Below are 26,761 nucleotides of genomic sequence, written 5' to 3' on the forward strand. Positions count from 1 at the left end.
GAAGGGACCTCGAGAGGTCATCGAGTCCAGTCCCCTGCCCTCATGGCAGGACCAAATACTGTCTAGACCATCCCTAATAGACATTTATCTAACCTACTCTTAAATACCTCCAGAGATGGAGATTCCACAGCTTCCCTAGGCAAACTATTCCAGTGTTTAACTACCCTGACAGTTAGGAACTTTTTCCTAATGTCCAACCTAAATCTCCCTTGCTGCAGTTTAAGCCCATTGCTTCTTGTTCTATCATTGGAGGCCAAGGTGAACAAGTTTTCTCCCTCCTCCTGATGACACCCTTTTAGATACCTGAAAACTGCTATCATGTCCCCTCTCAGACTTCTCTTTTCCAAACTAAACAAACCCAATTCCTTCAGCCTTCCTTCACAGGTCATGTTCTCAAGACCTTTAATCATTCTCGTTGCTCTTCTCTGGACCCTCTCCAATTTCTCCACATCTTTCTTGAAATGCGGTGCCCAGAACTGGACACAATACTCCAGTTGAGGCCTAACCAGCACAGAGTAAAGCGGAAGAATGACTTCTCGAGTCTTGTTTACAACACACCTGTTAATGCATCCCAGAATCATGTTTGCTTTTTTTGCAACAGTATCACACTGTTGACTCATATTAAGTTTGTGGTCTACTATGACCCCTAGATCTCTTTCTGCCATACTCCTTCCTAGACAGTCTCTTCCCATTCTGTATGTGTGAAACTGATTGTTCCTTCCTAAGTGGAGCACTTTGCATTTATCTTTATTGAACTTCATCCTGTTTACCTCAGACCATTTCTCCAATTTGTCCAGATCATTTTGAATTTTGACCCTGTCCTCCAAAGCAGTTGCAATCCCTCCCAGTTTGGTATCGTCCGCAAACTTAATAAGCGTACTTTCTATGCCAACATCTAAATCGTTGATGAAGATATTGAACAGAGCCGGTCCCAAAACAGACCCCTGCAGAACCCCACTTGTTATACCTTTCCAGCCGGATTGGGAGCCATTAACAACTACTCTCTGAGTACGGTTATCCAGCCAGTTATGCACCCACCTTATAGTAGCCCCATCTAAATTGTACTTTCCTAGTTTATCTATAAGAATATCATGCGAGACCGTATCAAATGTCTTACTAAAGTCTAGGTATATCACATCCACTGCTTCTCCCTTATCCACAAGGCTCGTTATCCTATCAAAGAAAGCTATCAGATTAGTTTGACACGATTTGTTCCTTACAAATCCATACTGGCTATTCCCTATCACCTTACCACCTTCCAAGTGTTTGCAGATGATTTCTTTAATTACCTGCTCCATTATCTTCCTTGGCACAGAAGTTAAACTAACTGGTCTATAGTTTCCTGGGTTGTTTTTATTTCCCTTTTTATAGATGGGCACTATATTTGCCCCCTTCTAGTCTTCTGGAATCTCCCCCGTCTCCCATGATTTCCCAAAGATAATAGCTAGAGGCTCAGATACCTCTTCTATTAACTCCTTGAGTATTCTAGGATGCTCCTGTCCTGAAGGGCTTAAAACAGCCCAGAAGAGGGCTGGGGCAAGAAGCCTGGGCTGACTGGGGAAAGTAGGCTCAGCTGTGGCCATGCTCCAGTCAGGCCCAGCTGGCCTCTATAGGAGGCTGGGAGCCAGAAGCCCCAGCAGTTTGTCTCTGCTTGTAGAGGGAGAAGGGCCTGGCTGCAGGGAGCTAGAGACAAATTACCTGAGTGGAGCAGGGCTGGGGAAAGGCTGAGGAGCTGGGGAGTTCCAGCCTGGAAAGCCCCAGGCTGTGGCCTAGCATTGGGCTAACAGGTACTGGGGGTTGCAGAGGGCAGCCCAGGGGTAGGCCAAGGCAGCAGGTCCAAACCCACTTTGCCTATGATGAGGAGGCTGATACTGCAGTCTGCCCCAGGGCGTGGGGCTAGACGATGACTGGCAGTAGTCTTATACTGAGGTAAGGTGGGAATAGGGAGTGGGGATTCCCCTGGGGTGGGGAAACCCAGTAAGACTGTGCGGTACTGCAGAAGGCAGAACCCTGGGATAAGGGCACCGGGGTCCTGGGAGGGACACGGGGGCCAACGGCAAGCAGATCACTGGCCTGCAGGGGGCACTCCTGGGTCAAAGAGCTAATTCCTGAGAACGACCAGCAGGAGGCGCCGCAGGGGTGAGTCCCCGGATGTCTACACCTAATTATAAAGGTTGTTAAGCAAATTACCAAGGGAGGTTGTGGAATGTCCATCACTGGAGGCTTTTAAGAACAAGTTAGACAAACACTTGTCAGGGATGGTCTAGATAATGCTTAGCCCTGCCTCAGTGCAGGGGACTGAACTAGATACCTATCAAGGTCCAATCCAGTCCTACATTGCTATGATTCTTCTACACAACAGCATGGATTTATATAATGGTGCTAGGATCTATATCCAATTCATAAACTTAGCTCCAGGGACCCGTCTCTCTAAGGCCTTGTCTACACTTACCGGGGGATCGACGCGCAGTGATCAATGCACTGGCAATCGATTTAGCGGTCGACCGCAGATCGCTCTCCTGTCAACTCCACCTGAACGAGAAGCACAAGGGAAGTCGATGGGAGAGCATTTCCAGTCGACATCACATAGTGTGTATCCCGCGGTAAGTAGATCTAAGTACATTGACTTCAGCTACATTATTCACGTAGCTAAAGTTGCGTAACTTAGATCGATCTCCCCCTGTGGTGTAGACAAGGCCTTTGGTACTTATGTGGCCCCCTTTACCATAGTATCACAATCTTTATCTTCACACCACCTCTGGGAGGCAGGTCAGTGCTATTATCCCCATTGTACAGATTGGGAATTGAGGCACAGAGACTAAGGACTAAATTTTTTTTTAAATCTGCCCATCTAACTCCCATAGTCATCTAAATAGCTTTAAAAATCTAGCCCCCTAAGTGACTTACATGAGGTCCATGGTGGAGCAGGGGTATCTGGGTCTCTCATGTCCTGTGCTAGTTCCCCTAACCACTGGAGTATCTTTCCTTTCAAGACCTAGTCTTGGCTGATCACAGAAGCCACACACTGCACAGGTGTAAGTGACAACACAATGAGCAAAGCAGTGGGGAATCTAGGTCCCAGGCGGTGACACGTTTTAGGATCCAAGCTATGTTCGATATCTGTAAAGCACTTTGAAGTTCCCAGAGGAAAAGCAGCAGAACATCCAGAGTGTTTTTAATTGTGCTGCCATCAGTTAGCTCATGAGAAGCCCAATGGCCTCTCCAAGTCTTGGAGTGACAGATATTCGGCTTCTTTCAACCACAGCCCTTTAATCAGCAGCATATTTTTTTTTTGTGATGGGTGGGGAATAATCGTTTTATTGTTTCCTGCTATTGTGGCGCACACGTTTTTATTTTTTAGCATCCTGCTTCGTTTTTCAGAGACCTTGCTTTGCCTAATCACCTTTTCCTGACATTTCTATTTATAGCGTTCAGTTCGAATTTCCACCCACAAGTGCTTTTCAACAGTATTAAGTATCTGTCTCATCTAGAACACATGTGAAATTTCCCCAAGTGCTGAGCTAATGAACAACACTGACAGAAGGAGGAGGGACAGAAATTGCTCAATACTAAGGTATAAAAGCCAGTTTGGATCTTCACTTAGGGACCATGTCAAAAGTTCTGCATATAATAACAACATGACTCTGAGTTTCTAACTCCCATATTAAAGGCCTTCCTCCTAACAAGCTAGATCAAAGATCTAACTAACTAATACGTGCATATTGCGTAAGAGGAGTTTATAATGTGTAAATCCTTAACAAAAATTAACTAAACAATTACCAGGCATCCCGCCCCAAACCAGATTTTAAGCAGTGGCTTGGTCATTATAACATCCACATTTAAGACTGAATAATGCCGCTTAATCTTCCCAGCAGCAGTTCCCGCTGCATCTGATGAAATTTGGTTATTTTACTGGGTTGTACATCTTGCTGCAAGCCACTTCATTGAAAAGCATAATTAAAATCTCTATTGCACCTACAGGCATGATTCTGATGAAACAGAGCAGTGCAAGAACAAGGTGTATCTCCCAAAAAGTTAACAGAACCACCTCAGCGTAAGTTAGAGCAAAATTGGGCCCCCACCATCCAGTTTCTAAAGCGACTGGTGGTTTAAGGGGTCTCAAATTTTTGGATGCTCAGCCTGACTTACCTTACAGGAGCCAGATTTTTGGAAAATGCTGGGCATCCATGCCCCTTTAAGGTATCTGATGTTAAGCAGTCAAAACATGAAGCCCTCAAATTAACTGGTCCCTTCTGAAAACTTAAGCCAACATTTTTTTCATACCGTGAAAATACTTTGCACTTTTAAAGCCAAATTCGAACCTAAGATTCTTTCATGGGCATCGAGTACCTTTCACCCAGACACTTCCAACTCTGTGCTAATACATCTTCACAGCACCTTTATGTGGTAAGCGAGTACCACTATCCCCATTCCCCAGATCAAGAAACTGAGGCATGAATAGGTTCTGGGTCTTGTTCAAAAATTACACAAATTAGCACAACAGCCTGGAAAACCCCTCGTATTAGCCACTGGAACACGATTCCCTCACAGCCCATTTAGCTCCACAAATACTATGAACAGGGAGAGATTCAGCGACGTTTGGTATAAAGACGTGACAGAATGGAATTTAGCACACAGTCTCCTCCCTGAAGAATGAAAAACTCGGCACGGGGAGGCGTGTTAGGGATGAAGCAATAGGATGTCTAAACCCACAAAACAACTACCGTGGCACGAACATGATGTTTGCTGCCATCACATTGTATACTCTGTGGTATACCCCTTTCCTTCCTCCTCCATCTGCCTTGTCTATTTAGACTGTAAGCTGTTTGGGGCAGAGATTGCTACTCTATATTTGTGCAGTGCCTGGCACAATGGGGGCCTATTCTTAGTGAATTCTTAGGCATGACTGTAATAAGCATGATTAATAATACACTTCAGAGAATTATAAACCACAGGTCTGACCCTCAACTGATATAAATCAGCTTAGCTCCAGTGACTTTAGTGGAACGACATCGATTTACACCAGCTAGAGATCTGGCCCAGTATTTCTCACAATGCTTCCCAAAAGTTTTCAATGCTCTGTTACAGTTGCAGCCTAGAACAGAGATGACTTTTTAAGTTGATCTATATCTTATATATTTTACTAATTTACACTGAATTCCACAGTGGAGAAACAGACCCACACAAAACTGTCTCAAGAAACCATACCTCAGACTGCTTCCCGCTAATTCCCAGACCCTGGGGCAGGGATTTTTTCCCTCCACCTTTCTATTTCCAAATCCTTTCATAAAAACTTTAACTGCTTTAGCCTAGATTCTCATGAGAGTTTATTAAAAGCCCTACACACAGTGGCATTTGCTGTGCTAATACAATTGTGATACAATTGTTTGTTTGTACGTCTCTGATAGCTAGTCCGAAGGAAAGAAAAATAAATGATGTCACTTTGCTTCATGTCTGCCTAGAGCCAAAATTAGACTCTTTTTTTTTTTTAATCAAGAACTGGACCAGATTCAGAAGAATAAAACGTGTCTGAAGGCTGAGAATGTACCATAACGTTCTATTATCCCCTAGGCGACAACATAGAGGGCAGTGGATATTTCATTTGTCTTTTCAGTTGTCTGATTAGATCCAAAATACAAGAATAATAATGTAATGCCTTTTGGACCCAAATTGAAAGAGTAATAGGAGGCCATATGTCCAACCAATTAATTACCCTTTTCAGCTGTGGAAATTATTAAACATTCAGATCACAGGCCAAATAAATCACTGGTTTCTTTAGAGTAGGAATGTGCAGTGCCTCTGAGTAGGTTTTATATCTCAGGGGGTGATCGTGCTAAAAAGAGCAGGGGAGGCAAGTTCAAATGGGACCTGCAAAGGCTTCAACTATTTATTTTCAGGCATAGTCCACAGTTGAAGCTCATGAAAAAGCATGTAACACTTCAAAGGATAATTCAATATATAAAATGGTCTGCAAACGTAGAGGGTACAGGTGGGAGAAAAAGCAAGAGATTTACTGTTTGAGGCCTTGGATTTGAAGTCAAGCTAAAATACATTTAACAATATCCAGAGGGCAAAAGTTTGTTTAGAAAGAATCAGCTGGCGTAAAAGTCAGTGTAGCTCCACTGAAGTCCACAGAGCTTTGCCAGCTTTTTCCCCAGCTGAGAATCTGACCCTAATTTTGCTTTCCATCAGTGGAGTTGTTCTGGATTTAAGGCAGTGTTACCAAGAACAGTCTCCTTGGATTCTGATCTCCATTTCATTCTCTGGTGTTGCCTCCTGGAGCATTTGAGCCCAAGAGGACAGACAAGCAAGACAAGATTTTTTAGGAGAGTTTAAAATGGTTCTGACAAGGTTTTAGTTCTGCAGGAATAAGATCAAAATTATTTCTAAAAAACCCCCAAAGTCTCAGTGAGACCTGAGGCATATATGGCATCGCATTTTATTGGCAATGTAGCAGGTGCTACAAAGAGGAGATTTTCTTATCAGAACATTCCTTTGTCTCTGTACAATCTCCACAGAAATCTCCCCTCACCGCACAAAGACCAGAAAATTTCTCTTTCTGTGATTTTGGTTAAGCAATATCACACTTTAAGAAGGGGGTCTGGAAATGTGTCAATATCCATCTCTGTTTCTGTTAACAGATTCAAGGCCCTGGTTCAGCTCTCAATTAAACCTGACTTCAGTGCAGTTAACACCCCATTTACACCAGGGAAAGCCAGAAAATGGACCCAAATTTTTACATGTGCATGACATTGGAATTTTGGTAGGATTCCAGCTGTGAGTGCAATACACATATGTGGTATAAACAAAGCACAAATTTTCAATCACAGGACAGTGTTCAACCCAATACTTTAGCATAGCGAATACCCATTTTCTGCACCAGTCAGCGTATCCATCGCCTTCTGACTTATAAAGCCCTAAATGGCCTGGGAGCTGGTTGCTGAGGACATCCCCTCTCACTCCATGCAACACTGCCACCATAATGATCTTTGGAGGCACTTTAATTGGGGCACCCTCCATTTAAATGGAAAGGGGTTGTCGGCAAGACACTTTCTGTGACATGCTCTTGACTTGAGAGCTCACATCTCCCTTTTCTGAAATAGCCTGAATCTCTTGGCGTTTTGAGCACACACGTGTTTTTCCTCAAACTTTCCAGGAGTCTGAGAAGAGAAACTTCCATGATTTTGGGATGGGCTGAGAAGAGAAACTCCCATGATTTTGGGATGGGAAGAGGATTTGTTCCTGCAATTAATTTGATCGGATTGATTTAGGGATAGAGTTAAATATGAATGTGGCTCTTAATTGATGCACAAGCCCCTAGACCTGCTGGGTAGAGCATAAGCTCTTTGAGGCATGGAATATGCCTTCTTCCCCCACTTTACTTTTCTGCTTGGGTATCTCAGACTATAAGGCAATGTCTCAGTTGTGGCTCAGTAGCCCTGACTGATTAATAGCAGTTCCAAGCACTCTATAAAAGGCTTTACTTTATGCAACTTTGATTCTGGATGAGTTGCACCAGTTCTGTGTAGCCTCCCCCAGCATCTCTTTACTGTTGTGGACCTTCACGCTGATGCCCATCTACTATGATCCTGGACATCTCTCACACATTAAAGATGATCAGGCCAAGTCAGTACCTGGATAGAGCTACTGGATCCCCATTTCTGCAGAGAATGGTGCTAGCCAGTGTCATGTGGTTAGTGGTACCATCTTTTAATATGTAGCATAAACCAGAGATTCTAAGTACTTTTAGGAACTAAGGATTCCATGAAACTTTTCACAGCAGTAGCAGGCATTAGTTCTGGATCCTGGCCAAATTCCAGGTTAGGTAAGTACAGCTAGCCCCTCTAAAGTTTCGCCCCCAACCTAAGCTGCACTGTAGTGATGTGGTGTACTGATAAAAACATTACTGTTTCATCTTAATGCTGGATGAAGTGATCCCTTTGCATTTCAGAATGTGCAGAACCTAGGGCCCCATGTGGAGAAAAGATACTAGATAATGGGCTTAAATTCTCCTCTTACACTGGTATAAATCATGAGTAATTTACCTGAAGTAAATGGAGCTGGGGAGGCGGGGGGAGAATCAGACCCTTTGTGCTACATACAGCTAAGGAATTAGGTTTTTAGAATAATATTACATGACTTGATTCCTCACTGTGAAATGCTATTGAAACTCTCCCCACTTCCTTTACATAAAGTGGCGTTGTGTAACAACAGAGGATCATCCTCAAGGAACTGTGACTGACTTACCCTCACGTCGCCACTACAGCGTGCCAGAGAATTTCATTCATTTGTAAAAATCATGGCGTGCCCAGGATTCCAAATATATACACTGCACATACGCAACTGTTTGCAGGCGCAAAGCCATCTGGCTAACACTTGGACTATAGGCTATTAGGAAATGGAACTTACCTAAGATGTTGTCACTTTTCAGTAGGCTTAGTACTCAAACAGAGGTTTGCCATTAGAATTCACATGTTAACGTCACATTTAAAAGGATCCTTAAGATTATTTAAAATCATCTTACAGAGCAGCTTTACACTACAGGGACCCAGAAGCACTTTAAATACCCAGGATTTGAATTGCTTTCCACTTACACCAGCATTTACACTCAATTCTTGTTTCACTTTACCTCACCACTATGGCCCCAATTCTGCAGTAAAAGCTGGACAGACAGATGGCTGATCTGCACAGAGCACAATGCAGGATGGAGGCCTTCGACTGTAAGTTTTTTGGGGAAGGGACCTTATCTGATATATATGAGTACAGTGCCTAGAATACTGTGGCCTGGTAGGTATTTCCGCCGTGCAAACAGTCAGATTCCACCAATGCAGCTCGCTGACCTCAATGTTTCCTTGTGTTCTCTCTTCTGTCTGTACCCAAGTGCTGTCTCTCTTCATTTGTACAGCACCTAGCACAAGGTCCCAATCCATGACTTGGGTTCCTCGGTGCTACCACAATACGAACAACTGATGTATAGTAGCTGAGGATCTGGCCCAAAGGCAGTAGAATGGAAAAAGTACCCTGGAAGAGTGCTGCTCCAGCTTTCTACCTATGCTCCATGTTGTTCATAAGGAGAGGGCAGCAGCAAAAGTATTTGAGAGCAGCTCTTTTTGAATAACACAGCATGATCCACCACCCACCCACACCAAGCAGTGAGAAAGCAGCTTTAGTGATCCAGACCATTATATGGAACACTAGGGATTAAGTGCTATTGCATAAACACACAACACTGGTTACTTCTCTAGAGCAGTTGCCAAATCCCTCTTTTCGGATGCATGGAAAAATCTAGGTTAGCTATCCACTTGCGTCTGCAGGAAGGCAGCTGCACTGTCAGTAATGTTGCCATTTCTACTGTTCCTAGCTAAAAGCAGAGGCCCAACTACAACACACACGACACAGATTTCAGTCATTCCTTCCTATTCTTCCCTATACAATCAGACAGAGCGGCGCTGAGTCCTGAACAGAACTGGGCCAGTCAGAAACTGAATCGAGGTCAAATTCACCTGCTCTTTAAAATTTGGTTACAAACCTAAAATTGGCCAATGGAGTCACAACACTTTCAGAAGATGTGGTGGGGAGGCGGCAAGATTCCAGGCTAACTGAGGGCAGTGGGAAGGAGAAGAGGAAATTCAGGGAAGGTAGTGGCTGATTTATAAGCAAATCACACTCAACTCATTGGTTTCACAGGATTTTGACCCGAAACCAGACACTGTGTGGTTTTCACAGGAGTTCAGCTGAGCATTCCAGAGAGGAAGGATGCTCCAACGGGTAGGAGGCTAATATAGGACTCAGGAAACCTGCATTCAACTCCCTGCTCTGCTGCAGACTACCTTTGTAACATCACACAAGTCACTTGGCCTCTCTGGGCCTCAGTTTCTCATCTATCAAATGGAGGAGACTAGTACAGCCCTGCCTCACAGGATGAGGTGAGGATAAACAGGTTAAAGATTAAGAGGAGCTTAGATACCACATTAATGGGGGGGCAGATAAGTATCTACATAATTGTGGGGTTTAGCTCCAACCCAAAATTCAAGTCAAAAAATGGGGTACAAAACCCAAGGCAAAGTGAAAGCACGAGGAAATGTTGCACTAACCCCGAACAGCACCTGTTATCAAGTTCTATTTATCTAGAGCTGCCTTCAATGCCGGCAACCACTAAGAGAGACTCCCTGATCCCCTCATCTCCGTAAGAGCAATGTTTCAATGGCATGGCAATATCTGACGTGCTGCCACCATTCCTTTCACATGAGTAGCCTCCGAACTCCTTGCAGTGGGCTGAAGGATGGAACCACAACAAAGATTGCACATGGCCCGATGCAAGAGAAATACACACAACGTATGTTGAGAAATAAACAGCTGTTCCCTTCTGTGCTAATTGGCATGACTCTCTAAGGGCTTAGTGGATTAGTACTTTCATTTTCAACGAGGCCCCTCATAGAATCCCACCATAAGAATGACCCATACAATTCCATAGGCTGGAAACTAAGTAGCCTGAGAAATATTTGGATGCACAAATGGCCCCAGCAAGCGCTTTGCTGTCTTTGCAAGAGCTGTGTTGCTTAAAATAGACGTGGCGGGGTTTACAAGTTTGAGACAAAGAGCTTACAATGGGGAGTGCCCAGGTCTGGATACAGACAGGTTTTGGTAGTGAATGGCTAAAGGCTGTCGTGAGTGAAAGTAACACACACGTCAGAAGAACCCGGAAGTTAAGTCACAGCAACAGGCAAGGTTGAGTGTGAATCCATGTGGAGCCCAAATAGAAAGAAAATGAAGTCACCATGCTCCAGTCAGTCAATCTGGGATCATCATTGTTCTACACTTAAAGGGACACTGTCCAGATAAGTCTCAATTTAGCTTCTGTACAGATTCTTTTTCCTCTCAGAATAAACATTTTCAGGAAATTTATACACGAAGATTTAAAAGTTTCCTTTCAGCACTAGAACCTCAAACACTACAATGCTGTTCTGGTGCACAGCTGCCAGAAAGTGAACTGACTGGAAAGTGCAAGTATTAGCTATCGGTTCCCCCTGGACACTCAGCCAGTTCTCTCTTGTTTCTGAGAGTCTACCAGGCAGCAGCAATGCAGAGAAAACAAAGAATGTTGGTGAAACACTGCTACCCAGTGGACAGTGCACTGGACTGGGACTCAGCAGAGCTGGGTTCTATTCCCAGTTCTGCCACTGACCTCCTGTGTGCCCCTGACCAAATCACTTCATCTCACTATGCCTGTTTCTCCATTCACCCTTTGTCTTTCTTACCTATTTAGATTGTTAGCTCTTCAGGGCAGGGAAGGACTCTCACCATGCGCAACACCTAGCATGGTGGGGCCCAATCTTGGTCAGCCTCTCCAGATTCTATCATAACATTAATACCACCCTCGCTTAGGCAAAGACTCCCAGTGCTTTGCTTGAATAAGGTTGCAGCATCAGGCCCAAAGAGTGAAAGTGACCAATCTAGTTTCGCTGCCCAAGTTAAGTGAAGTGCAAAGATAAAAAAAAAAAAACAGCAACAACGAAAAATCAATTAGAAACTTTTCAATATATAAATCCTGGGTGTTCATTAATAATCTGTGCTAATAATAATTTCATTCATAGTCTAAGGTGTTATTAGAAGCACAGGCAAATATAAATATAAATATATATATATATAAATATATATATATATATATATATATATATATATATATGGCTTATCAATGCACTGCCTTGTATATTGTGGAATCACACAAACTTGTGCAAAAAACACTACCGTCATTTAACAGGGAGCGGCATTAACTATATGTTTGAACAGTGCCAAGCACAATGCGGACACAACTTCTGTGTGCTACTGCAACAGCAGTAATATTTAATATTAAATAAGGCCGTTGAGTGATGGCATTTTGCACCCTGAAGGAAGGAAGTACATACAGTGCAAAGTTGGGAAGAATGACACCCATTACTTTTAACCTGACAGCGCTCCTTTGACGCTCTGATGCCACTGTCCATCAGCTCTTGTAAAAGCAGATGCTTCTGCCCCCACTCCAAACTTTTCATCCTCATTGACCATTCTCAGAAGTGAGTTAAGATAGTGCAATGGTCACTAAACGTGATCATTTTATCAGAGGGGTAGCCGTGTTAGTCTGGATCTGTAAAAGCAACAAAGAATCCTGTGGCACCTTATAGACTAACAGACGTTTTGGAGCATGAGCTTTCGTGGGGGAATACCCACTTCGTCAGATGCATGTAGTGGAAATTTCCAGGGGGCAGGTATATATATGCAGGCAAGCTAGAGATAATGATGTAGTTCAATCAGGGAGGATGAGGCCCTGTTCTAGCAGTTGAGGCGTGAAAACCAAGGGAGGAGAAACTGGTTTTGTAATTGGCAAGCCATTCACAATCTTTGTTTAATCCTGAGCTGATGGTGTCAAATTTGCAGATGAACTGAAGCTCAGCAGTTTCTCTTTGAAGTCTGGTCCTGAAGTTTTTTTTGCTGCAGGATGGCCACCTTAAGGTCTGCTATAGTGTGGCCAGGGAGGTTGACGTGTTCTCCTACAGGTTTTTGTATATTGCCATTCCTAATATCTGATTTGTGTCCGTTTATCCTTTTCCGTAGCGACTGTCCAGTTTGGCCGATGTACATAGCAGAGGGGCATTGCTGGCATATGATGGCGTATATTACATTTGTGGACATGCAGGTAAATGAACCGGTGATAGTGTGGCTGATCTGGTTAGGTCCTGTGATGGTGTCGCTGGTGTAGATATGTGGGCAGAGTTGGCATTGAGGTTTGTTGCATGGATTGGTTCCTGAGCTAGAGTTACTATGGCGCAGTGTGCAGTTACTGGTGAGAATATGTTTCAGGTTGGCAGGCTGCCTGTGGGCGAGGACTGGCCTGCCACCCAAGGCCTGTGAAAGTGTGGGATCATTGTCCAGGATGGGTTGTAGATCCCTGATGATGCGCTGGAGAGGTTTTAGCTAGGGACTGTATGTGATGACCAGTGGAGTCCTGTTGGTTTCTTTCTTGGGTTTGTCTTGCAGTAGGAGGCTTCTCGGTACATGTCTGGCTCTGCTGATCTGTTTCCTTATTTCCTCATGCTATTGTAGTTTTGAGAATGCTTGGTGGAGATTTTGTAGGTGTTGGTCTCTGTCTGAGGGGATAGAGCAGATGCGGTTGTACCTCAGTGCTTGGCTGTAGACAATGGATCGTGTGAAGTGCCTGAGATGGAAGCTGCAGGCATGAACGTGGACATAGCGGTTGGTAGGTTTTCGGTATAGGGTGGTGGTAATGTGGCCATCACTTATTTGCACCGTGGTGTCTAGGAAGTGGACCTCCCGTGTAGATTGGTCCAGGCTGAGGTTGATGGTGGGGTGGAAGCTGTTGAAATCGTGGTAGAATTTTTCCAGAGTCTCCTTCTCATGTGTCCAGATGATGAAGATGTCATCAATGTAGCGTAGGTAGAGAAGGAGCGTGAGTGGACGAGAGCTGAGGAAGCGTTGTTCCAGGTCGGCCATAAAAATAAAAATATTGGCATATTGTGGGGCCATGCGGGTGCCCATAGTGGTGCCACTGATCTGGAGATATATATTGTCATCAAATTTGAAATAGTTGTGTGTGAGGATAAAGGCACAGAGCTCAGCAGCCTGTTGTGCTGTGGCATCATCAGGGATACTGATCATTTTAATATCAAGATTAAACCTGAGAGCTGATCCTGCAACCCTGACTCTCACACGTAACCCTCTTTTGAGGAGTCCTTCCCAATTTCATTTGCCTAGCTGCTGGCTCTTCCTGCTCCCGTCCTGGGTTAGTCCCTATTCCCCATTGCTTCTCAGATGTTCACCCTGTTCGGCTATTACAGCCTGATTCTGAACTCATCTGGTGTAACTATATTCACTACAACTGAATAACTCCTGGTTGACACCAGTAAAAGCTAAGCACTCAGACTTAAAAATTCCTTTGCCATTGGTTAAATATGTAGGGGTTTTCAAAAACAGCTTAAAGGGTTTAGGAACCCACTTTATTGCAATTCAATGGCAGTTGAGTACCTGACTCTTGAAAGTCACTTCTTCGAGGTACACCGGCCCTTTAATTGGAAAGCAGGCTACAAGCCATTTGACATGTCCTTTCACTTTATAAACCTCCTAAAATACAAGAGCTCATATCCCTAGTGTATTTTCTCCATATTATTAGAATAACTGGTAGTCAAGTTCAAAAGGCAGCTGGCTTCCAAGTCGCCAAGCCAGAAAGAGCTATAATTCCTACTCACTGTAATTTCTCCCTGTGATTATAACAGTGGTTGACTGAGTCAATGCATGGAATGTCAGCAAATGATTTCACTCAAGGACAGCAAAGATACAGCAAGAAGTAGAGTCCTCTTATAAAAAAAAAAAAACAGCTTCAGCTGAAACATGTGTGGGGGCTAGACTGGATAGCTTCAGTTCTAGTCAGGATATGAAACAGGCCAGGTTTATCAGACAGGCAATAAATAGATGTAATTAATCATAACGCATCAGAAAAAAATAGGTGTGCCGATAAATAGGGTGAAATCATACTCCTATTTGAAATCAATGGCAAATCCCCTATTGACTTCAATGGAGCCAGGATTTCACCAATAAAAATCAATAGGAGTTTGGCAAGGAATCCTTTCAGCCGATATAGAATCTCCTCAAGACGACCCTTGTTCTCAGCAAGTAGTACCTTATTCCATAAGTAATCCCATGACTGTTGTCATAAGGTCCCACTCAATCTCCGAGGGTTCAATCTGGCCCAAAGTACTTTGCAAACAATGGGCTGAATTCTGATTTTAGTACATTCAGAGTAACTTCAATCAAGTCAATGGAGTTACTTTCAGGCACCCACTCTGGGAGCTGAGATCAGAGCCTGCCCTGTTAACTGCATAAGCTTCCATTTTACAGATGGGTGAACCAAGGCTCACAGAATCCCCCGGTGGTATAATGTGTCACAGTGAAGTCATCAGGGCTATGACACGTTCCAGCAGCTGATGATCTGGCCCATACCAACAAGTGACTTGCCCAAGATCCACAATGAATCAGTAGCTGAAATGAGAATACAATGCTGGAGTCCTGACTCCTCCTTGTAAATACTAGACCAGTGGTTCACAACCAGGGGTCCAGGGCCCACTGGGGGGCTGCGAGCAAGTTTCAGGGGGGTCACCAAGCAGGGCCAGCAGGGTAGAAAGTCAAAGCCTCCACGTATAGGACTGAAGCCAAGGACCCTGAGCCCCACCACCCAGGGCTGAAGCTGAAGTCTAAACAATGTAGCTTCATGCAGGGCCACCCAGAGGATTCAGGGGACCTGAGGTCTTCAGCAGCAGGTGGCACTCGCTGCCAAATTGCCACCGAAGACCCAGCACTTCGGCTTCACGTCTGGGGGCGAAAGGACCCCCCCGCCGTGGGTCTTCGGGGCACTTTGGCGGTGGGTGCCAGAGCGAAAGGATCGCCCCCCGTCACCGAAGACTGGGAGCGGAAGAAGCTCCAGGGGCCCAGACCCTGCGAGAGTTTTCCGGGGCCCCCGGATGAAATGAAGGACTCCGCTCTGAGGGCCCTGAAAAATTCTTGTGGGGGCCCCTGTGGGGCCTGGGGCAAATTGCCCCACTTGCCCCCCCCCCCCGGGCGGCCATGTCTTCATGGTAGCCCCTCTGGCATGGGGCCCTGGGCAAATGCCCTGCTTGCTATCCCCTAACCGTGGCTTTTAGATGCAGAAATCCAGTTATTGTGGCACAATTGGGCTGTGGAGTTTTTAACAGGATGCTGCAGGGAGGAGGGAGGTCTCAGAAAGAAAGAAAAAGGCTGAGAACCCCAGTACTAGACTATGCTGGAACCATTCATCCAAACTCACAAACAGATTAATAACATCTGAATGCTATTTGGTAGCATTTGAAAAGAACAGTAGTCCTAACCGTGACAGGGGTAAACACTCCCTATAATACGTCTGATAGTCCAGTGTAGGAACCAAAGGCAATAACATATTCCACAAAACAACATGGGTGCAGCCAGAAAAAAAGATTGTGCACAGAGCATCTTTTCACGCCACTGACCTGCTCCAGGAGTGCTTGTAAATTATGCCAAATATGCTTTTCCACCTATTCACCCTGGAGAGTGAACACAGCTAGGGGAGAGCAAGCAGTATTCTATTCTGCCTTACAACACCAGCGGCGGACTCATCGCGAATCTTTGCTGCTGAAAATGTCAGAGGCAAAAGGATCATAGCCGGACTGTCAGAGCCCACATGATACATCCACAGGACCAAAAGCTAGAAAAAGACATCTTCGACTTTCACGCTGAGCAAACTGGATCAGGGCTCGGGGAGAAGGAAGAATTATGGAACCCTGCAGTGGTCTTTGTACAGTCTGCCTTCAGCACACTGTGTGGTAGAAAGGAAAGGGCCAATTCAGAGATCATTCCTATTAGCCTTTCTTCTGCCTTTCTACTGACTTGTGGAGGAGCTGAGATGTAGAGAACTGGAGCCAGATCCCCAGCTGGTGTAAATCAATGGAGCTAAACCAATTTATTCCACTGGAGGATCTGGTCCTCAGTGCTGAGACACTATAGTAAAGAGTACATTTAGAAAGGAGAACAGAAACCTATGAGAAGACAATACAGCCTGGAAACAATGCATCATATTTTTCAGTTTGTCTGTGCTTCCCTTGTACATGCTTCATGTGAAAGCAAAAGGGACATCCTCAAAATAAATTTGAGAGGAGAGGAAACTTCAGTTCAGTGAAACCAAACCAAACACACAGGGTGAAATTCTGGCCCCACTGACATCAAAAGACAGAACTAGCATTGACATGACTGAAGCCAGGATTTCATCCACAGGTTTCACAAAACCCAAAACCAGTAGAAATTTTCCCAAGCTTTTTTTTTTTTTTAATTCCACTGGAACACACAAACACACACACTCCTGCGGTGTTTGAAATAGATACACTTCAGCCTTGGGGCACCCTAGGTACATGAGAACTTGAAAGTGAACTTGACACGTGACACTGACCAGTCTGTTTTCTGTGCCAAAGCTGTTGGATATGTATAAAAGGAAACAAACAGCATAAGTGGCAAACAGTGAATTAGACTTCCAAAATTATTTCATTTTGAATCATCTTGGATGTCGTTTATAGCATAAGTAAGGATATTTAGGTGATCTTTAATCTAGTTTGGGTCCCTTAAGGAAGGAATTTCCAAAGGAAGGTAAAGCACTAAGACACCCAACTCACTGAAATTTAGAGGGTGGCTAATTTTCTTTTTAAAAAAATTCCCAGACACAATGCTTAAAATAAACAGATAAAATTATTGCATGGTATTTAAAGACTGAAATGTGTTTGCAATATTATAAATCTGGTTTATTAAACATAATCCAATTTAAAAGGAAATCTTGAAACGAACAACGGCTCCCACCTGCTTTGGAAAAAAAAAAAAAAAATCAAAGGCCACCCACACGGAAGATGTTCATGAGGGCAGCAATTCCATGCTTACTTGTGGATAAAAGTTTATGCGAATGTATAATTTTGCAGAGACGAGAACAGCTGAAGCAAACCAGCATCTACAAAGCTTTAAAGTGTGGTAAGATTATTCATCCTTTTTTCCACTGTTCAGCTCCAGTTGCTTAAGTCTGCCAATTAGAAATGTCTCCCTAGCCTTAAGCTCTATGAAAATATTAGTGCAGGGACAAATATGATGCAACATCAGCCATTCTTTCAAATGTGGCCACTGATTTTGGGTGTGCAACTCAAGAAACTTCAGGAGACAAGACGGTATAGTGGAAAGGACACTGGCTTGGGCTCAATACACAGGTCAGCCACAGACTTCTCAACCATGGGCATGTCACTTAGTCTACACTGTGCATTAGCTTCCCACCTGTAAAATGGAGATACCACCTCCCTACTTCACAGGGTGTTATCAGAATAATATAATGAGTATATGTGGTTGTGAGGCACTCAGATACTACACTGATGAGGGCTATACACCTCTACCCCACTATAATGCGACCCAATATAACAGGCCCTTTAAATCACCGTTGGAGCCCTGCCACCCCTATCCCGATATAACATGGTAGGGATTTTTGGCTCCCCACGACAGCGTTATAGTGGGGTAGAAGTGTATAAATACATGGCTGTAACATAATATGGGCTTATGTTTCAAAAATATCACTCCCCTTCACTTCTACACAACTGGACGTTTGAGGCTTTTCTGAAATATCAGATCCAAGGTATCTCAAGTTGGGCCCACAAAATCAGTAGCCCCTTTCGGGGGGAAATTATTTTTAAATAACTACGCAAGCTAGAAGTGCTATTTAACATTTGTGTTATTACATGAACAATCCATTTAACAATCTAAATGCAAAATGTTATTTTTTACTTACCGTAGTTTAACGAGAAAGAATGATATAAAACAAGCAATAACGTGGACAAGGTAAATCAAGTGCTCTCATAATACAAGTGAATTTAAAGTCAACAAATATGAACCTTAAAAGGAAACACCATTTCATACAGTATATAATTACACTGTGGAACTCATTGCCATACGGTATTATTGAGGTCAACAACTTAACAGGATTCAGAAAAGAATTAGGCATTTATATGCACGAAAAACATCCACAGCTGCTTTAGATAGGATAAAAATATATACAAGGTATAAGCCTTTACATTTCACAGCTTAGGTATAGGAAGAAACTTTCCCAGGAGCAAGTTATTTCAAAACTCCCAGTAACAGCATTTCTTGCACCTTCTTCGAAGAATCTGTTTCTGACTATGGTAAGAGACCAAATACTAGACATGATAGAGCAGGGGTCTCATCTGGTTTGGCAATTCCTGTGTTCTATGTATGGCATTTCCAAGATATTAGCTCCTTGGTATCTAAATTCTTTGGGGATCAGGAATTTGTTTTTTTGTTTGTCGTGTTTTTACCCCTGGTGCTTGAGACTATGCAAAATAAAAGCAATGTCAGGATTCTGTTCTCTGTCCCCCTGCCAGTTTGCAGGAAGGCAGTGCCATGAATCAGCGAGCACAATGGTCACCCCTACCCCACTAGTGACTTTATATTGGTTCTTTCTTGGCTGTTTTCCTTAGGCAGAAAGGAAAGTCACTCCTACTGAAAACTCATGTTTCGCTTTAGCACATGGGGAACAGACAGAACAATGAGGAAGATTTTCAAAGGCATAAATGGCAGCTAGGTGCCCAATTCTCATTTGTGTCTTCGAAAATCCCCCTTGATATAAGTTGTCATAATATTGCATCATTACTGCCAGTAATCATCTTCACATCTTGGCTGCTCTGCCCAGGTCAGTCCCCTCAATCCCGTCCTTCCAGTGCCCCCACATCAACGCAGCTTTGTAGAGCATCGCCCCCTCCCAGCTCTCACTTTCTCCTGCTTTCCCTCTTGTGCCTCCCAAGACTCCCTCCTACTTTCTCCCTTGGTCTCCATCTCCTACCCTTGTTTCTGTGTCTGCTTCCATGCCTTCCATTAAGCCTACAACACCCTTCGCCTTTCCTTACACCAAATGACCCACCTCCATTCTGAATGTGCACTAAGCTAAGTCCAGCCTGTACTGTCCACTACCCATATTATAACAACATGTTCCTTACATGCTGAAATGGTAGGGAAGACTTGCTTCTGGAGACAGGGAAGCATGATTGCGGCTTTTGCTCGGTTTAACTTACTAGTTGCTTAGGATCTAATGGAGCACCTATCCCTGGATCTATATTCAAGGAAAGATGAATAGCCACCCATCCCTCTTCAGTAGGTGGTATTCCTGGCCTAGAGATGGATCAGCAGGTAACCACAAAAGAGCCAGTCTTACATTTTATTAGAAAACCCATAAGAAGGATTTAGAAATAACTGGTGTTCCCCTACCCCAATCACTTGCCAACCACCATGACCTCCGCCATAGTAAGCAGGTGGAGAACCCCGGAGTCCTGCTTCCCAGAGACTGCAGCTAACCACAGTGGAGTTAACGAGTGTGTTGTCTCAGTAACAATCAGGAATGTTGCTTTGATATTTACAGCTACTTCTATATCAAATATCAGAGGGGTAGCCATGTTAGTCTGGAGCTGTAAAAGGCGACAAAGAGTCCTGTGGCACCTTACAGACTAACAGATGTATTGGAGCATAAGCTGTACATGCGTATGACAAAGTGGGTATTCACCCACGGAAGCTTATGCTCCAATACGTCTGTTAGTCTATAAGGTGCCACAGGACTCTTTGTTGCTTCTATATCCAAGTCAATTTAAAGCGTATTAAACAAAAGGAGAGAGGGATCAGAAAAGGAGGCAATGAGGCGTATCACAGAGGCTGATGATGGGACAGGCTAACCAGGTCACACCAAGTACACCCAGCCTTTCACACTGAACCACTCCCTGCCTCTTGAGCTGCATAACAGGAGAAGCCACCACAATGGATATGCACGTACAGGGGTATGTGAAAGAAATAAGATGAAAGATCAGGCTCATGTCTGAACCCTACTTTGTGCCAGACCAATCTGAGGATCTATTTATATACAATTGCATATTTTGTCGAAGATGCTGGCTTCTTGCCCCATTCAAGGCTTGAATGGGGAAGGTTATGAATGGAGCCGTAGGCTGCATTTCTCCAAACCCATATTTCACAGTGCTCTCATTGTCGAAGAGGAGAATTTGGGTGAAAAGCTTTGTCTGATGACAATAACATTACTTTGCCATGCCGACATGTTCCCTTCATTTTTCCTCCCAATGAGGAACATTACCGCTATATGTGACTATTGTGCTTAGTGCAGAGCTCTGGGAATCAGGACACCTGGATTCTATTCTCAGCTCTGGCTCCAACTCACTGTATGACAAAAACAACTCACTGGGGGGGGAGATGGGATTTTCACTGCCGTAGGGCAGCCAACTCCCACTGAAAGTCGGCACGAGATGGCACTAACTCCAATTCATGCCTTTGAAAATCTCATCTTCTCTGTGTCAGTTTTCCCATTTTCAAAATGGATCCAATACCAAATAACAATTAGCTACCCCCCAATGCACGTTGTTTCTGGTACTTACATGGACCCCATTACTGTAGTATCTGAGCACCTCACAACCTTTAATATATTTACCTCATACCACCCCTGTGAGATGGTGGAAAAGGCTATTATCCTTACTTTACACATTGGGATCTGATCCACAGAGACACTAGGGCCAGATCCTCAAAGGTATTTAAGCTCCTAACTGCCACTGGTTTCAATGGAAGTTAGGAACCTAAATACCTTTAAGGGTCAGGGCCTAAAATGACGTGCCCAAGGTCATAAAGAAGCCTGTAGCCTCCAAGTCTTAGGCTAGCACCCAATCATTAGATCATCCTTCATCTGGGGAGAGGATTAACTAATAACATGAAAAATAGTGAGTTAAAAAAAGTCACCCTTTAAAAGGCAAATGTCCTTACCTGTGTTTCCAAGAACTCATCAGGTAAACAAAATCAAAGAGAGTTCTGTAAATGTAATGTTCTCCATGTCGCTCGGTTGGGCAATGAAAATAAGACCAGTGCATAGTCCAGATCTAGCATGTTTCACTCATGGATCTCAAAACACTTTACGAAAGGGTGACATTTTCCCAACAGGAGACATGGAGGCACAGAGGGGTGTAGTGGCTGGCCAATGTTAGAGGAAGAACTAGGAACAGAACCCAAAGCCTCGTGATTCCCAGGCCAATGCTATACCAACTGGACCACCACTGCCTGCTAGTTCAAGCTACCTAGTAAGTGTTTTTGATTACACAGCTGTTAAGCCGCGACCACTGCTTCTCCTGCCGACTGCTATCATCTCATTGTTAACTTAGGCTCCCCTTTCTGTCTATGATCAGTATCCATCTGTTGTTTCTTGCCTTATACTTGGACTGAAAGTTACTCAGGGCAGGGGCTCTCTTTTGGTTCTGTGTTTGTACAGCACTTAGCACCATTGGGCCCTGGTCAGTAACTGGGGCACACAAGTATTATCACAATGCAAATTAATTATAATAATGATCAGTTTCACTTTCTGGTTCTCAAATTAACTCAGTGTTGCTCTGTCTGGGGCAGGTTTAAATCCAGACAAGAAAGCAGTTTTCTCTGAGGCTGGGTGAAGATGAGAAATGGAGGAGAAGGATGGTTTTGTGGCTAAAATGCACAGTCAGGACCGCTGGGTTAGATTCCCAGTTCCACTACTAACTTGCTGCAGGCCCTCGGATAGCAGCAGAGATGCTCTGAACCAACACCTCACACTGGCTGACTTCCCACTATGAATTTTTTAAAGAACACTCATGATAGAGGAAAAGGAGTGGGTTTATAGGTTCTATATGAAAATAAGTGCTTGGGCAGCTATTGTAGGACTCAAGAGACCCTGGTTCAATTCCTGGCTCTGTCACAGACCTCCTATGTGGCCTTGGGCAAGACACTGTCTTGCAGTACCTCAGACAACCATTAGAACAATGGAGATAATACCACTTACCTACCCTAATATCCGAGCATTTCACAATCTTTAATGTAATGGGGGCCCACACAGGTACCTAAGATAATCATTTTTCAGCCAGTAGCAGAGCCTCTACCTGCATGTACTCACTGTCACAGGAAGTGCTGATCTCATTCATAAGTTTTGCTGCAGAATTCTCTTTCCCTTTCTAAAATAAATTTGTTCCAAGAGGCCAGAATTCTGGCAACATAAAACATGTACACTAGCACATGGGTTCTCAACCTTCTTCTTGCTGAGGCCCACCCCAACATGCTATAAAAACTCCACAGCCCAACTGTACCACAACTGGTTTTCTGTATATAAAAGCCAAGGGTGGTGTTAGGCGGCGGCAAGCAGGGTAATTGCCTGGGACACAAAGCTACATTGCTCAGGCTTCGGCTTCAGCCCCAGGTGGCGGGACTCTGGGCTGCGGGCTTCAGTCTCATGCAATGGGGCTTTGGCTTTCTGCCCTAGGCCCCAGCGAGTCTAACGCTGGCTCTGCTTAGCGGACACTGCGAAGCCTGCTTGCAGCCCCGGACCGCTGCTCTGGCATATGCCACAGCAGTAACGAGCAGAGGCAGTATAGAAGAGCTTGCAAAGCAAACAATGCTCACACAGGACAAAAGACTGCAGGATGTCCGATGGCAATTCACAAACTAATCTGTTGAACTGAACTATATTTTACGTTTTTCTCAGCTAAAACAACATAAATATAAATGATTTGTGTATAGAATTACAGGGGCAGATCCTCGACTGATGCAAATGGCCACAGGTACCAAGAACTACATCCATTTAGACCAGCTGAGGATCTAGACTAGAGATTTTAGTCAGTTTCACTTCCTGACTCTCACACACTAATATGATGGTGTAATTCCAAGAACCAGAAAGAAGGTTTAATTATTTGGAGGGAGAGAGGGTGTATTTCAATTGAATTTTTAAAATCAAGCACAAAACCAAGGGCCAACAATTTTGAAACTTGAATGCTTAAAGGTAGGCACCTACATCCACAATTAGGCACCTAAAAAGAGGTCTGATTTTGAGAGCTGCACAGTACGTGTAATTTGCATTGACTCATTGTGCCTCATCAGTATGATCAGCCTCTACCTCCCACGAGGACTAAAATATTTACCCCAAAAGGCCCATGTGAAGTGCCCCCACAGTATACTTATACAGCACAGCACCTCACGCCAAACACTTTACAAACAATACACCAATTAAGCCTCACAACACCCTTGTGAAGATGTTGTTGTTATAGCAACTACACAGACAGGGAGACTGAGGCCCAGAAAGGATAAGGTCTAACCCTGCAGCCAATGACATCAATGGCAAAATCCCCACTGAAAATTCTTCAAGGTCCCACAGTCAGCCTCGGTGTGATCCTATCCTCGTGGAAGTCAATGACCCATTGACTTGAAGGTTACATGATCCAACTAGGAATAGAACCCCGGAGTCCTGTATTCCACTTCCCAGCCCTGAGAGGGAGTTTACCCAAGGAGCAGAGGAGGGAGTCCCAACTCCCAGTCCCCTACTCTAGCCAATAAATGACACATACACTTGGAGGCAAATACGCTGATACTTTCCATAAATTACGTTCCCTGCTTACAGATATGGTTTGTTCGAAAGAGCAAAGGGAACCCCCTCCTAACTCCCCAGGGAATACATCTCTCTCTATCTTACTGAGCATCGTGGTGCCTCCAGCCAGGGCAGCCTTGGTTCCATGGAAGAAGTCATCCGCAGAGATCATCCCCTGGCCTGGCATCTGGAAGCGGGTATGGACATCAATTCCCCCAGGGATCACCATCCGGCCATGGGCTTCAATTGTTTTCACTCCCCCTGGCACAATCAGATTCTCTCCAATTTGCCTAGGTAAACAGGTGTCAATCAGTGAGTGAGTTACAAATGTTATACCACATGAATATAATGAGAAATGTGTCTCAAGTGAGCGACATGGTCTGGATACAATATCCTTTAACAGGTGTCACTGATACAACACAACACAACAGAGCAATATGTGGGTACACTGCTGTGAAGCTGGCATTCAGTGCATCACATTTTCGTTATTTTCTGGCTAGTCAAAATCTCACTGGAGTCAGTAGGAGTCTTGAAATTGACTTCAAAGGGAGTTGAAACTGGGCCCTTAACTACCAGTGCAATAATTCATTCTGGGATGGAACGGTGATTTTTAGATTTTCATGTTTTGGAAAGGACTGCAAGAATTTCTGCATGTATCCTATCTACTTTTATTTCACACTAAAACATATGTACAGCAACCACAAAAATAAACCTGCACATATGTTAGTTACCAAGTTCCTGATGAGACCCCAAAGTCCCTCAGTCTGGCTTTTGCAAGGATTTATTTTTAAACACTGAACTGTGGATGGTACATCACAATTAATTAGGTGTCTTTCACTTGCTCCTCCAACTTCTAGCCCCGATTAAGAAAGCAGATGTGCTGATTATATAGCCAGAACAAGCAAAATTCCTGGTTTGTAACCTTTCGCCAGTCCATTTTTCCCTATGAGTTGTATTCCAAGGAAATGTGTAATACATTTAATGTGCCAGAATTACATGCGTAAGACTATAAACATAAAAGATGAGCCTGAAAGGGGCCTGATCCAATGCCCCTTGAAGTCAATGAAAGTCTTTAATGGGAAGATTTGAATGAGATTTTGTTTGGGCTTCAAGTCAGTTTGCTAGGCTTTGGATTGAGAATTTCCTAGGCTGTAATGCAGCAAGGTACTTAAACACATGACCAGCATAAATTAAGCATGTGAGTAGTCCCACTGAACTCAAATCATTCAAGTACTTAAGTACCTCGTTAGACCAGAGCTTTAATGACTATGTTAATTAGAATGTATAGTACTTTTTTATTATTATTATTATTTAAAAATCTTGGTTTTAGAATCCCTCCAATCAAGCACCCCATAATGCATTACATATTTATTTATTTCTGCATTCTAATATAGCTCTCAAGACTGAGTTATTCTTGAGGTTCTGCAGTGCATTTACATTACATTTGCTAGTTTCAATCAGGCTGCACTCACTTTATCAACCCATCTTCCATGTAAATGTCTGCATAGAAAGACTGGTCATCATTAACTATTTTACCACCCTTGATCAAAAGACGATCGCTCTGAAACAAAAAAACATGGAACAATACATAATTAGTCTGTAAGTAAACTGACAGTTTGCAGCACCAATTCAGAGATAAAAGAGGAGAGGGAAACAAGCTTTGCATTATTCAAAGGGCATGTCAAAAAACAAGTCAATTACAGTACTTTCAACTGAAAAGATAAAATATCATTTCATCTTCAAGTCCTTTCATCGCTCTAATGATCCAAGAGCAAACTATATTCTCTATGTAAAAGAAGTTTAGTTTTGAGGCTTGTTTTAACTACGCCAGCAACCAATTAAAATAAAATCATTCACCCCCCACCACAAAAGCACTAAACACCATTTCCCAAAAAGCAGAGAGTGGTTTTTAACCACATCTCTTATTTTTAACCTTGCTGTAGGCGTAACTTCCTAAATCCACCCATCCTAAAGTCACTACTTGGCTAATTGAGTCACACTTGCAGTCGGAGAAATTGACCAAAAGTCTGTTGCCACGGGATACACAACACAAACAAACCCATTTAGTCCTAGTCTAGCAAAGTTTCAGTTCAGTGGATCTTTTACTGTGTTTCTATACAGCTACTGCATAATCTAATGAAAATAAGCACATATTAGCAAATTAACATAAAGATAAGGATTTAAGAAACCGTATTATTAAACCTCCCTCAAATTAGATTGCTGTTTGGTAGAAACAGAAAGGTAATTCCAATGAGGCAGCTTTCAAGCCATTCCTTCTAAATATTCACTTAGGTTACATATCTCCTTTGCAGCTACGGTAAGTGAAAAACAAATGCATCATTTTGTAGTACTTGAGCACAATATCAAAACACATACTCTAAATATCTGTAGGTGAGAAGGAAAGTGGGACATTAGCATTATATTCAACCTCTTTCCTCAAAACACTAAGTGCATATATATTTAATACTTAATTCAAAGTGCACATCCATCATGCAGCACTAAATTTAAACCTTACAAGTTCTCCCTTACCTCTCAGAAATGTATTTGCACATATTCTGAAAAGAAACTCCTTATACTTTCCCCATTTCCTTTATACAGAATCAATGACATTTCATAAACCCAGGCCTAACATACTGTTGTCCATAGAGGAAATCCAAGACTGATTTAAAAAAAAGAGAGAAAAGCGCATGATTTTAACATGTGGATTTATTTCAGCTGCATTATTTACTATTATAGTGGCAGTCAGGGGCCATAGTCAGAATTGGG

General features: G+C 43.5%; 1 protein-coding gene across 5 annotated transcripts in view; it reads right to left on the reverse strand.

Moving 5' to 3' along the window:
- Positions 1-26,761, reverse strand: part of DPYSL2 (dihydropyrimidinase like 2) — a 100,408-nt gene that overhangs the window by 48,840 nt on the left and 24,807 nt on the right. For all 5 annotated transcript variants that reach the window (XM_050939981.1, XM_050939980.1, XM_050939982.1 and 2 more), the window contains 2 exons: positions 25,468-25,556; positions 24,101-24,285 (listed from right to left, as the gene is read on the reverse strand). In XM_050939981.1, coding sequence (XP_050795938.1) covers positions 24,101-24,285; positions 25,468-25,556 — 274 coding nt within the window. The remainder of the gene's footprint in view (positions 1-24,100; positions 24,286-25,467; positions 25,557-26,761) is intronic.

Source organism: Gopherus flavomarginatus, chromosome 2 (genome assembly GCF_025201925.1).
Source record: "Gopherus flavomarginatus isolate rGopFla2 chromosome 2, rGopFla2.mat.asm, whole genome shotgun sequence".
In the NCBI taxonomy this organism is placed as follows: Eukaryota; Metazoa; Chordata; order Testudines; family Testudinidae; genus Gopherus; species Gopherus flavomarginatus.